Source organism: Somniosus microcephalus, chromosome 14 (assembly GCF_052327205.1).
Source record: "Somniosus microcephalus isolate GS21.2 chromosome 14, FLI_Smic_1.0, whole genome shotgun sequence".
NCBI classification, from domain to species: Eukaryota; Metazoa; Chordata; class Chondrichthyes; order Squaliformes; family Somniosidae; genus Somniosus; species Somniosus microcephalus.
Window position 1 is genome coordinate 11,580,526 of NC_141000.1, and position 12,369 is coordinate 11,592,894.

Consider the following 12,369-nt stretch of genomic DNA (forward strand, 5'->3'; position numbering starts at 1 on the left):
AGTGATTTCTGCTAGAATCCTTATTTTGCTAAATTTATTGATTTAAACCAAATTAACTGTCGAGGGATAAATATGTGTAGTGTAAATAAAACACGCGTGCTTCTAATACCAGGATAGGAGGAGAGAGTTCATTCTTTTGTATTCCTCGAAAGGTGAGATGCATCAATGCCGGTGAATTAAACACGCACCAAGTAACACTATCAACTAGGTCAATAGTACATGTCGGATGGATAGGAAAGCCCTCTATATTGCCATAACTCAGAAAGGCACCTTTTCTGTACTAGTCATTTTTTTTGTTGCTCTCCACGTCAGCCATCCTGAAATAAAACTACTCATTTCTGCGGAATTGCAGACAAATTTATGCTTTAGCCCTCACCTAATACAAAATGGGCCAGGGTTAAGAATGTCTCAATTCTCTCTGAGTCGGGCCTTATGTGCAGGATACTTGCAGCAAGAATGGTTACCTACATACCGTCAATCTGGATCAGATTCGAATCTAGTTCTTGGAGATGGCAGGATGACGTGCTAATCCACTGCAAAACCCAGGGTTCTCAAGACTTATTCACTTGACCCGTGTTTAAATTAAATGCGTCCGAATTTCACAATTTGCATACCTCAGTAGAATCAATAACCATGATGTCACTCGTTCCAAGCAACTGCTGTAAAACTGGTTTTAAATATTTAAAAATAATAATAATCACATCTACCCTTACTTCTTTCATCTAAACAAACAAAATGGGGATTACAAATTGGCAATTGTACATCATTGTAATATAAAGTGTAACTCATCAATTCCCATTGATTATCCTTCCAAACATCCTATCATGTTCATGTTGACATGTTAGTTTTTTTTTTAATAGTTTGTTGCCATAGCTAATTACAAATTACACCTGAAATCCTCCATTGATCAGTAATGTAAAAGTTGTTGGTTTATTGCAGAATACAACTTACATTTTCAGTCGTTCCAGTGATTACATGTAGACCATCATATGTTGATTTGATGTACATGCCCTAGGGGACAGGGACAAAGAAAGAGACAAATAAATATATATCATACTTTCAAAAGAATTTATTTACTCTTATCACCATAACAGTTAAGAGAAGTCACACTAAACTAATTTCAAGTAAAAGAGATTGGATTGAATTTTAATACTTACTCTCAGTATTCCAAAATAATTCCACTTCAACAACTCGCAAATAGCACATTTTAAGTGTAATAGTTCTGTTATGACTGAACATAACTTAAATCCTAACTACACTGTCACTTAATTTACCTCTGCTGATACAGTGACAGGGCTATAACAATTGGTCACGGTAGATGTTGTTAGTGTTACCTATTTATGTCATAGACACATCGATAACAACAGTTCTACTCTTCCAATAACTTGACACATACACTGAGAAAGAAAAATACAGGATTAACATGACTTTGGTCTCTGTAAAGGGGTGGAATTTACCTTTTCTTTTAAAAATCTCAAAACATTAATTTTTAAAAAGCATTTAAAACACTCAGCACTCCTTGGTCGGGTACAGCAAAGGCTAGATATGGAGAAAGACGTTCTCCCCATTTCCCCCAATAATGTTCCCTAATCCCAATTTGTCCAGAACATCCCCTGTTGCACCACTATGAAATTGATTTCCCAGAATTGATATCGCTCATCTTGATCAACTAACCAAAAAATCTTTTTTTTTGGATCCTCAGACATACATGAAGGTTTACAGGAACCAGATTTCCGACATGAAGGTAGGAAAAATAGTAGGGAATGGGCGGATAATCTGAAATATAAAATTCTCACATTTATCATATATACTATCATGTAACAGAATTTTGTAGATTGCCCAGTCTTGTACAGCACATCAGAACCAAATAAAACATAACTTTTTCCCCCAAAATCACCAGAGAAGTGACTATATTCTAACGCTTTAATGAAAGTCGCAGAGAATGGGCACTGCTACAAGAGGAAGTGGCAAATCTTGCTGCACCAGCACCATCAATAAATCTGTTCTATCTTTAAACTACACTATTATATGTAAACAGATTGAATGCATTTGGGTATCTAAATCACAGAAGACAGGTTCATCAGCCAACATACTGGTATCCAGTCAACTAAATTAAACTTGTAAATATGAAAATCTCCCAACCAAACATTGCATACATTATTTTAGTGAATAGTTTAAAAATGCATTGCTGCCTTGAATATTAAATGTAGTCTTAAACATCAAAATTCATATATTCCAATGAAATTGGCATTTTCATGTACTGGTAAATTGTACTTCAGTAGAATAGTTCCACATAATTTCCAGATGAAGTGAAGCATGTTTGGTTTGGTAAGTCTGACCAAAAGATGAATTATCTTTTTATTTTAAAAAATGTATAAATATCTAAATGCACATGGACAATGTATTGTATCCTACGTTATGACATTTAAGAGGCTGCATCATATCTTACTTAGCAAAATTGGATTTTCTCTTTGAACCTTTGTTTAAAAATCATGTTCGAACCATAAATGTTTAATCGTTTTTTTAGAAAAAGGATTTTTTTACCCTCTCATTTCCTGAAGGTGATGACTCTCACGCCGTGCCCTAATAGTTAGATGTTTTCTCTCACCCTTCAGTTCAAATTCTTTTTGTGCCAGAGGCATAGGTACCTCAGCCAAGTGGCCAGTCTTTGCCTGCACGCCTACAGTGTGTCGGTATGCTATTTGACTGGGAGAGTCTTCACAGCAGAACACGTTCCTGTTCGCAGCCGAACATACTGGAGAATGTGGTGGAAAGTACTAAAGTACTCCCACGTTCCCCACAACATTAGTTTTGAAAGATAACTGAAGAGCTCGTCTGTACAGCGATGCACACGTGAAGTAGGTACATCTGGCTGACACGAGGCGGAGGGATCCTCACCATCCATTTCCAACAGCTGGCCCCAAACTCCGCAAAATCCATTTGTTCACTCAACAATTACGATCAGTTTCATTGGGCCAAATCTTACTGGAGCGGAGCTTCTCACAGTGTGCCCTAATAGTTAGACCATTTCTCTCACCCTTCAGCGCAAAGTTTTTATTGTGTCAGAGGTATAGGTACCTCAGCCAAGTGGCTATTCTTTACCTGCACGCCTACCGTATGTCAGTATGCTATTTGACTGGGAGAGATTTCACAGCAGAACACGTTCCTGTTCTCATCCAATGTATTTGGATAAATACTACATCCTATTTAGAGTTTTGTTAGTGTAACCAGTTGGGCTCCTCCATTACATTAAATTCTACTGGTGCAAAAGTGTATTTATGGATGTCATGAATTCAATCTGAGATGTTTACTCTTCGAACATCCAGCATCTTATCATGTGTAGAAATTGGGCAGTAAGATGTTAAAAGAATAAAAGAAATCAATGAGAACCAAAACTAAAAGCTGCAACAGGTATGAAAATGGAAGTAGGTGAGAGAGAAATGCTGTAAGAATATTTGTATTTTACAATAAAATAACAGTTGTTATTATTCTCCATAAACGTAGATATCTATAATCAGTATTTCTGCATAACATACACAAAAAGGAGCTCATTCCACTCATCTTAACCTACCGCCCGACCTCAAATGACAAATCAGTACTCCTCCATTTTGAACATCACTTGGAGGAAACTCTGCAGGTAGCAAGGGCACAGAATGTACTGTGGGCAGAGGACTTCAATGTCCATCGCCAAGAGTGGCTTAGCAGTGCTGCTACTGACTGAGCTGGCCGAGTCCTGAGCAACATAGCTGCCAGGCCGTGCCTGCGTCAACTGACGAGGGAACCAACACAAGCAGTTAACCCAAATGACTTCATCCCCGTCAACCAATCTGGTGCAAACAAACCTGTCCACAAAAGCATAGACCTTCTTAAGGCAATGGAGGTTAAATTGGGCCACATAGTATTCATTTATCAGGTGCTTCGTGGCCTCCTAAGGCACCAAATCCATGGGCAGGAAGCATACACACACTTCCTCCTGAAAGTGCGCCATGGTAGGTATGTAAGTTATTAAAAATCCTGTCCCAAAAGAATTACTCAGATCAACCTTTTGATGTGGGGAACATTTTACTGAAGTTTCATTGTAATAATAAACTGTATTAAGTTTTTAACCATGGTAAATAATTGCTGCCCATCAGGCTTTACAGTGCACGAATATTCACAAAATGACATGTCCCAGGTAATAACAGTTGGACAGATCCAGCCACCCGAACATACTGGAGAATGTGGTGGAAAGTACTAAAGTACTCCCACATTCCCCACAACATTAGTTCTGAAAAACAACTGAAGAGCTCGTCTGTACAGCGATGCACATGTGAAGTAGGTACATCTGGCTGATACGAGGCAGAGGGATCCTCACTATCCATTTCCAACAGCTAGCCCCAAACTCCGGAAAATCCATTTGTTCACTCAACAATTACGATCAGTTTCATTGGGCCAAATCTTGCTGGGGCAGAGCTTCTCACAGTGTGCCCTAATAGTTAGACTATTTCTCTCACCCTTCCGCTCGAAATTTTTGTGTCGTAACTTGCTGGAAGTGCGAGCTGATAACCGCGCAGCGAGGGCAATGGAGCATCCGCAATCCTAGTGAATGGCAGGATCAACAGCCTAAATCCTTAAACAATGACATTTAAGGATTGTGAAAGAAACAGAGGAATGACAGAGGAGGAAATATGGTGAATATAGAAAGCATAATAAAGAGGGGAAAAAAAGATTGGATTAAGAGATAGAAATAAAGAGCCAGAAAGGAAAAGTTAGAAAAAAATGTAAAAATTTAAATTTGACATTTAAAACATTTCTAACAGCAATTTCCTAAATGCAGGACTGAGTCGCAACAGTTTAATTTGTTCCCTTTCAGGGCTGAGAGATTGACTGGCATTGCATTAACAATTATAACATCGTTAAAAGGGTACCCAAGCTGTTAATTATGAGTCCTAACTTTCTGCGGCGAGTTTAATGGGCAATTAATGTGAAAATCCAGTAAGCTCTTAAAAGTAACAGAGAAGCTAAAGGCTGTTTGTACGAAGCAAATGACGGAGCAGCGTCAACCGACCAGCAATTTCCAGAGATTCGCAACTCAGGGCGTATCTCTTCATACCCTGAACTTGCTGGCCGATCTGCACATTAATAGCGGCCTGCATTGTGAACTGGCTGTTATTTTTCCAGGAAGATTTGGCCCATTATTTTGAGGCTGTCTCACGGGGGTTTTCAGAGCGACACCTGAAATGCTGGTTTTCAGCAGTAAGTCTTTCAAAACTAAATGTTGTGGGATGCATGTGGGAGCAACTACTTTACATTTGAAGTACTTCCAATGTTAATGATGTAAGCCTTCAGCACAATCGCCTACAACAGCTATACACATTTTCCACCACGCGCATTTTATTAAAATAAGTTCAGCTTTACAGCATTAAAGAGGACAGGATTTCCATAATTTATGAAAATATACTTTTTAAAATAGTATTTGCTGTGTATTACAGGAAACTCTCGATTTACCGGCACCTAAACCAGAAATCTCTGTTAACCGGCAAAATTCAGGAGTAGGTTCAGGTAAGTTTCACTTCATATTAGTGGCAGTTCTTGGATCTGTGGCTGTGTAACTGGGGTTCGTGCACTTGTTGCTAAGCAACAGGGAAGCCTGGATTTGTTGCTGTGTACGGAGCTCTCGTACCTTTTAACTAGACCTCTCCGTAATCCGGACTTTTTGATAAACCGGCACCACGCCGGTCCCGTCGGTGCCGGATAATAAAGAGTTTCCTGTAATAGTTACATGCAGCTACATTGAGCGCAATGTATTTACTTAATGCCACCCATATTGTATCCTGGAAATCATAAAAGCCATATTTGAAAATCATGAGGTGGGATGTGTTTTACAGAGTGATGACCTACAATAGATGATGGGTGTACCAATTGCAGGGGAGTTCAATTACTTTATGCGACTTGTGCCGACAACCGCAACTCAAAGATTTGAGCGTCGACTCAAAAAAGAAATGGATCTTACCAATCCTTCACTGGGTTTGATGTTGGTTAGCTGAACCACCTCCAAGTGAGCAGACTGTGAAACCAGCGGATCAGAAGAGAGAGAGATAATGTGGTCACAAACTCCTGACAGGGTTTTACACTATGACAGAAAGAGAAAATAAGAGAATAAAGATACATTTCTAGGAAACAGCAGGAAAAATATACAAAGCACTTTTATAATCTGCCAAATGAGAGTACTTTTATTTTTAAATAATGAAACATCAGTTCTGCAAATCAATATCTCCAATGGTTTTCTCGAATAAACTGTGCAGTTTATTTTATAAAATGTTCCCTTAGAGCCTCATGATGGTGATGGGTACAATATTTGAATCATATTTTAATCAAAAGAATTATCTTACAGCGACTAATAATTTAAACTGAACAAAGCTTATTCTTGAAAAACATTTTGGCAGCGATTTCCTCTACCTGGGCGAGTCCGTGGCGGGCGAGGTCGGTGGCGGGTCGCGGCCCCGCTGCTGGTTCCACCCCGGCCTCTGACATGACTTTCCCCTGATTGGGCTTGTTAAGCCCCGCCCAGCACATTTCCCGGTCCAATTGAAGGAAGCGGGTCTGATGACGTAATTTGATGACGCGTCATCAGCCGGTTTCCTTAAAGGGACCACGCGCAAATTTACTTTGACATTTGTGCTGTCTGTGTTGTACAGCATTGAGGTGCTGCAAACACTGACAAGCACTGCACAGAGGTGCACGGCTGCAACCAGGCTTTCCCATGACTGTCTCCATATGCTTATGGAGGGAGTCACAGCACGCAGGGAGGTTCTCTTCCCTTCCAATGAGCGGAAGAGGCCTCCCCAGGAGATCAACGCAGCCTGGCTGCATATTGTACAGGGGGGCACAAGCAGGGATGTCGTCAGGAAGACCAGGCTGCAGTGGCGCAAACCTTTCAACAATCTCAGTAGATCACGAAACGTTACTGCAAAGCCACACTCAGCCTCATCCTGCTGCGCCACTCATCACATCCCAATCACTCTGCCTTCCCTACCCTACTCCTGCACATCCTTACTCACACCAACTTACTTTGCACCTCCACCCATCCCTCTCTATCTACATTATCACTTCCCCATCTCACTAGCCACCCCTCACACTCACCCTCATCCTAGTCCAATCATACCAACTAACAACACACAATAGTAGGCACTTGTGTGTTTTAGCCAATGTTCATGTGAAGTTTCTGTTAATGTGCTGTCAAACATTGAAATCTTTATTTTCAACACTTTCCGTTCTTGGACAGATTTGTGTGCACCTTTGTTAGTGGCTGAGTTGCAATGAATGGTGAGACATAATGGTACCCCCCGCAATGGTGATGAGTGTGAAAGGAATGGCTTGGGTATTGTAGGGATGCTTTATGTTGTTGGCGTGGGGTGGTGTCAACCTGGCACATCATGTGGCAGCCAGGGTGTACAGCATCAAGTGAAGTAAATCTGGCCATGGTGAGGCCATCCCTGGCCTCCCGGGCAGCAATGTGGTCGGGTGCTGATGCCATCTGTCCTGTGCAGCATCAGTTAGTTGCGGAGAAGGTTGGTGTTGTTGTTGGTGCAGCTGGTGTTGGGGCTGATCGTGGTCAGATTCTGAGGACCAAGGTGAGACAGTATAAACCGTACCCATGCTGATGGAATAGATGGCAGGTGCACTTGAGATGACAGAAACAATCTGTCAATGGTGAGAGAGGTTGTTCCAATGAGGTGACACTAGATAGAGAGTTTGCTCCAAACACTTGCAACCTGCATAAAGCTCAATCTGTCTTCCAAATGCAGTAAGCAACAGCTTCTGAGCTTGGAAAGTGAACAGCTGTGAGATGGGAGCTTTTATAGCACATTTCAAGCTGTCAAGTAATGGGATGATTTCATGGCCATTCAACTCCCGCCCAGCTTAACAGACGTGATCCCCAAGCAGCGTGGACCCCGTTGGTGAGCTGGTAAATTCTAAAGGTGAGCTCAAAGTTGTTGTTAATCCTCTGTTAACAAGGTCATAATGACTTGAATTGCCTCCCCCGCCGCTGCCTGTCGGGTCTGCTCAGCGCTGACAGACCCGACATTTGGTAAAGGTGCGTAGCAGTGGGTTGACAGCGGGGTCCCGACCCACTGTCAAAAAAAAAACGTTCCCACCCGACCTGCCACCGATCCCACCCGCTGACCCCCCAGAAAATTCTCCCCTTTGGCTCTGAAATACCAGGAGACCCATTCTGTTAGCACAAGTGAGGTGGAGTGGAAGCTGAGGTGCCCCAAGGTCCATCTGAGCAGAAGAAAAAAACCTTGAAGAGTTTCAGCTCCCCGCAGAGTGACTATCCCTGCAGGCTAAAGGTAACTGATCCTTTCCAGGATCAATTATCCTAGTCCAGTAAAGGTTTTGGGACCATATAAAGGTCTCAATGGGACTCATGACAGCTCTCAAGGTTGAGGTCTACTGTGGGCATACTAGGCAGAATTCCCAGGAAAACCCAAGAACTCCCCTAGACATGCTCCCTTGATGTGGAGGTGGTGGTGGGCCAAAGATCCACCCATGGACTCCACTCCACTGGAAACTAAAGGGGATGTATAAATAGGACAGAATCCCAGCGGAAACTGCTTCTGGCCCAAATTCCTGACTCCCTCCCAACCTTGGATGGAAATCTTCCTTTCTGCCCACTCCAACCCCAGGAATTTCAGGGCCTTTGCTTTTGTGAATATAAAAAATATAAAGAAATCTACTCTTGCCTATGTAAACATTACACAGTGAATAGGTTTTGGGGAAATTAATTATACCATTGAGATTCAGCAACAGCATGACAATGCACCACAGAATACACAGAAAAAACTTATAAATCTACTTTGATTTAGTGCACAAATATATTTTCACAGTATGCAAAAAGAAAGAAAGAACTTGCATTTATATAGCACCTTTCACAACCTTAGGACATCCCAAAATGCTTCACAGCCAATGAAGTACTTTGAAAATGTAATCACAGTTGTAATGTAGAGAACATACTCCGGGTTTGATTGCAGAACTATTTCCCATATCTCCTTGCCTAAAGCCAATGTCTGGAGCTGACATGGTGCTTTTAGTATCTCTTACGAATTGTTCTAGAGACTTTGGGCAGGGTTTTCATTGGGTCGTGGAGGCGGGATTGGAGGCGTGTGGGGGTTTAAAATCGCGAAATCGGGGGGGCACGAACCCATCCCGCCCCAATCCGTCTCCATGCCAGTTTCAAAGGAGGCGGGGGCCCGACCTGTGCTGGGAGCCGCCTCCCCGAGGCGGGAAGGGGATTAGTGCCAATTAACTGCCTGTTAACAGGTAGTTAACAGGCAGTTTTTAGCCTAATCCCTATTTTTAACCCTGAAGTGTGGGATTCCCGACGGTGCCAAACCACACCAATTTAGCGAGGCGGACCGTCGGGCTGAAGGGCTTGGAGGGGTCGAGATGTCCGGTGTTCAGGTGAGTGATGGGTGGATGAGTGCAGAGGTAAGTGTGTTTGGTGTGTGTAAAGTGTTTAAAGAAGTTTTACTTACCTTTACAGCCTTTCTTCCTTCAGGTCTCGGGAGTCCCTCATCTCACCGGCACAGAAAGCAGAATGGCCGCGAGCTGTCAAAATCTGCAGCCTCTGCTTTCTGTTCTGGAGAGATCTCTAAATCAGCCTGAGAGGAAGGAATTAACTTAGTGTACAGATTGTCAGTGTTTGACAGCTTCAAAGAGCTGTCAATCGCTGATATTTCATCAGTCAAAAGCTCTTGACAGATGAAATGTCAATCTGTGACGTCACCTGTTGCCGGGTGGCCCTTAAGTGGCCTGCTGAGCCCGCTGGGTGGGCTCAACAAGGTCAATCAGGTGAAAATTGCGTGGGTTGGCCACAACTTGATGGAGGCAGGACTACAACCCCGAAAGTTGTAGTCCCGCCTCCTACACGCCTCCAGTATCAAAATCCAGCCCTTTGTCAGCAAATTTAGTGGTGTACGAATGATGTGAACACTGGTGCCCACAGCACTTTGCATACTGAGTAAAGTGTAAGCACATTCAATTCCTTTGGATATATTTTGGTGCAAAGACAGAACATAAAAACGTGGCCTTTTTTTTTCACTTTAACTACAATTGCTACATTTTTATGCTAGAAGTGATGATGAGAATTAAACAACTGTTTATATAATGCTCCTCATATGAAAGGAAACAACTCAGCATGATTTACAGGCAGGGAATAAAGTAAAATAACTTGTGAGTGGAAAATATCAAAGGCACAGTCAGATTTTTTTTTAAAGCGAGTTTTTGAAGGCCTTTTCTTGACCAATTTGCATTGCGTTTGAGTACGAGTCACTGATGTCAATTAGAAAAGTAGTGGGCCCAGCACTGATCATTGGGACATCCAACTCTATGCCCCCTCCCACACCCACCCCAATATAACTCCTCAAACAAGTACTCATTATTTTTTAACCCATAAACCAATTTCTGATCCATACCCAACACTTATCAAGAATTCGCAAAGCACTGAGCTAAACTGTGGGACTTTATCACGGGTAACTTTCAAGATGATTTGTAAAGTAATAGCTTTGTAAACTGAAGTCTGCACAAATGCCTTCTGGAAGTCTAGGTGCAACATATTATAACAATCCACTTGGGATATCACTTCCTCAGGGCAGGAAGGATTTTCTATTTCTGAATTCATGTTGACTCCTGTTTACAAAGCTATTATTTACATGGGGTTGAAGTAAGACTAATGGGTTTGTGGTTGCCTGTGTCTGTTGCATGTTTTGAAAATGGGAATCACATTCGTCTGTTTTTAATCTACTGGTACTTCCTCAGTGGCCAGACTCCCTCATAACAATCTGTCAATGCCTCACAAATCTCCTGATTTCTCCCTGAGCGCTCTACGATAAATAGCCTCTATCTTTGGGGATTTATTGGTTTTGATTCCTTTGAGCTTGTGCAAGACTTCCATCTCATTTGTATTGAAGTCATTAATTTTTCCTGGGGTACCTGTGTTTGCGCAGAGCATATCATGCATGTCTTACACAGTCAATATTTAGAGGAAGTAATCATTCATAATGGGCCGGATTTTGCTGCAGAAACACCGGTGAGGATATCAGCGCTCACCGTTCCTAACTTGTAAATCAGACAGCAACTCCTGGTGACCATACTTGCACAGTCAAATGTGGAAATCAGGAAGCTGCTGTCCAAGATGCCCTGCTCTTCCAGAAGCTGCGCTATACCGGTATCTCGCCGAGAGACTCGGCATTGAAATACATGGAACAGCATGAAGTTGCTGTACTTACGTGATAGATACCGTCTAACTCGCCAGATAAAGTTAGGGCTTGTCCATTCTAGTGTAAGCAAATTTTTAAGTCTTAATTACTGCCAAACAGCCTCTCTGGCACTGAAAATTAACTTTTATAAGTGTGGAGTCTCATTCCATCAATTTTAATTATTATTGGAGATTTAAAAAAATTACAAAGTAAATAATTGTATTTTTTTCTTTCTGCCTCTTTTTATCTCTCTCCCTTAATCGCTTTCTGTACCTGATTTGACACTGAATTAAATATACAAACTGACATTTCCTGGTTCAAACTCTGCGCTGCTCATTAACGATTCTTTAATCTTTTTTTCATTTGTTTATGGGATCAGGGCGTCGCTGGCAATGCCAGCATTTATTGCCCATCCCTAGTTGCCCTTGAGAAGGTAGTGATGAGCCGCCTTCTTGAACCGCTGCAGTCCGTGTGGTGAAGGTACTCCCACAGTGCTGTTAGGGAGGGAGTTCCAGGATTTTGACCCAGCGACGATGAAGGATCGGCGATATACTTCTAAGTCAGGATGGTGTGTGAGTTGGAGGGGAACTTGGAGGTTCCCATGTGCCTGCTGCCCTTGTCCTTCTAGGTGGAAGAGGTTGCGGGTTTGGGAGGTGCTGCCGAAGAAGCCTTGGCGAGTTGCTGCAGGTGATTGGTTGAGGAGATACACATTTGCTTTCCCTGTTCACACAGGTCCCAGATCCCATGTAGAGGGTGCCGTGCCATTCTGGCTCTCTAATTTACAGTAGGTTCCAGTACAAAGTACCTTAGTAAGTCAATGAGCAAGTGCAAGATTAAACAACGGCTGGAGCCATTCGTTCGCCGCTGACCACAGAATCCGGACCAAAATTTTATGCTCATCCTGTGTTTCAAGCCTGTTTGCTCCTTTTATGGTTCTCAGCTCTGCTCTCTTACTGTTGCAGTACTTACTGTTCTTACTGTGAAGCTTTGTGTCTGGAGCTATGCTTTTTTTCTAGGTCTCTCTTTGTCCTTCATATTACCCTTTTAACAGGTTTCTGCACGTTCTTATATTCATCCCAGTGGACCCCACCCTCTTTCTCACGGCAAGATTTGCAGAGGTAATTCTTCC

General features: G+C 42.3%; 1 protein-coding gene across 1 annotated transcript in view; it reads right to left on the reverse strand.

Annotated features, from left to right (window-relative positions):
- Positions 1–12,369, reverse strand: part of cnksr2a (connector enhancer of kinase suppressor of Ras 2a) — a 775,384-nt gene that overhangs the window by 392,780 nt on the left and 370,235 nt on the right. Inside the window, exons 6-7 of the mRNA XM_086006247.1 lie at positions 5,993–6,112; positions 952–1,011 (exon numbers count right to left, since the gene is read on the reverse strand). Of these exons, the coding sequence (XP_085862373.1) occupies positions 952–1,011; positions 5,993–6,112 (180 nt within the window). The remainder of the gene's footprint in view (positions 1–951; positions 1,012–5,992; positions 6,113–12,369) is intronic.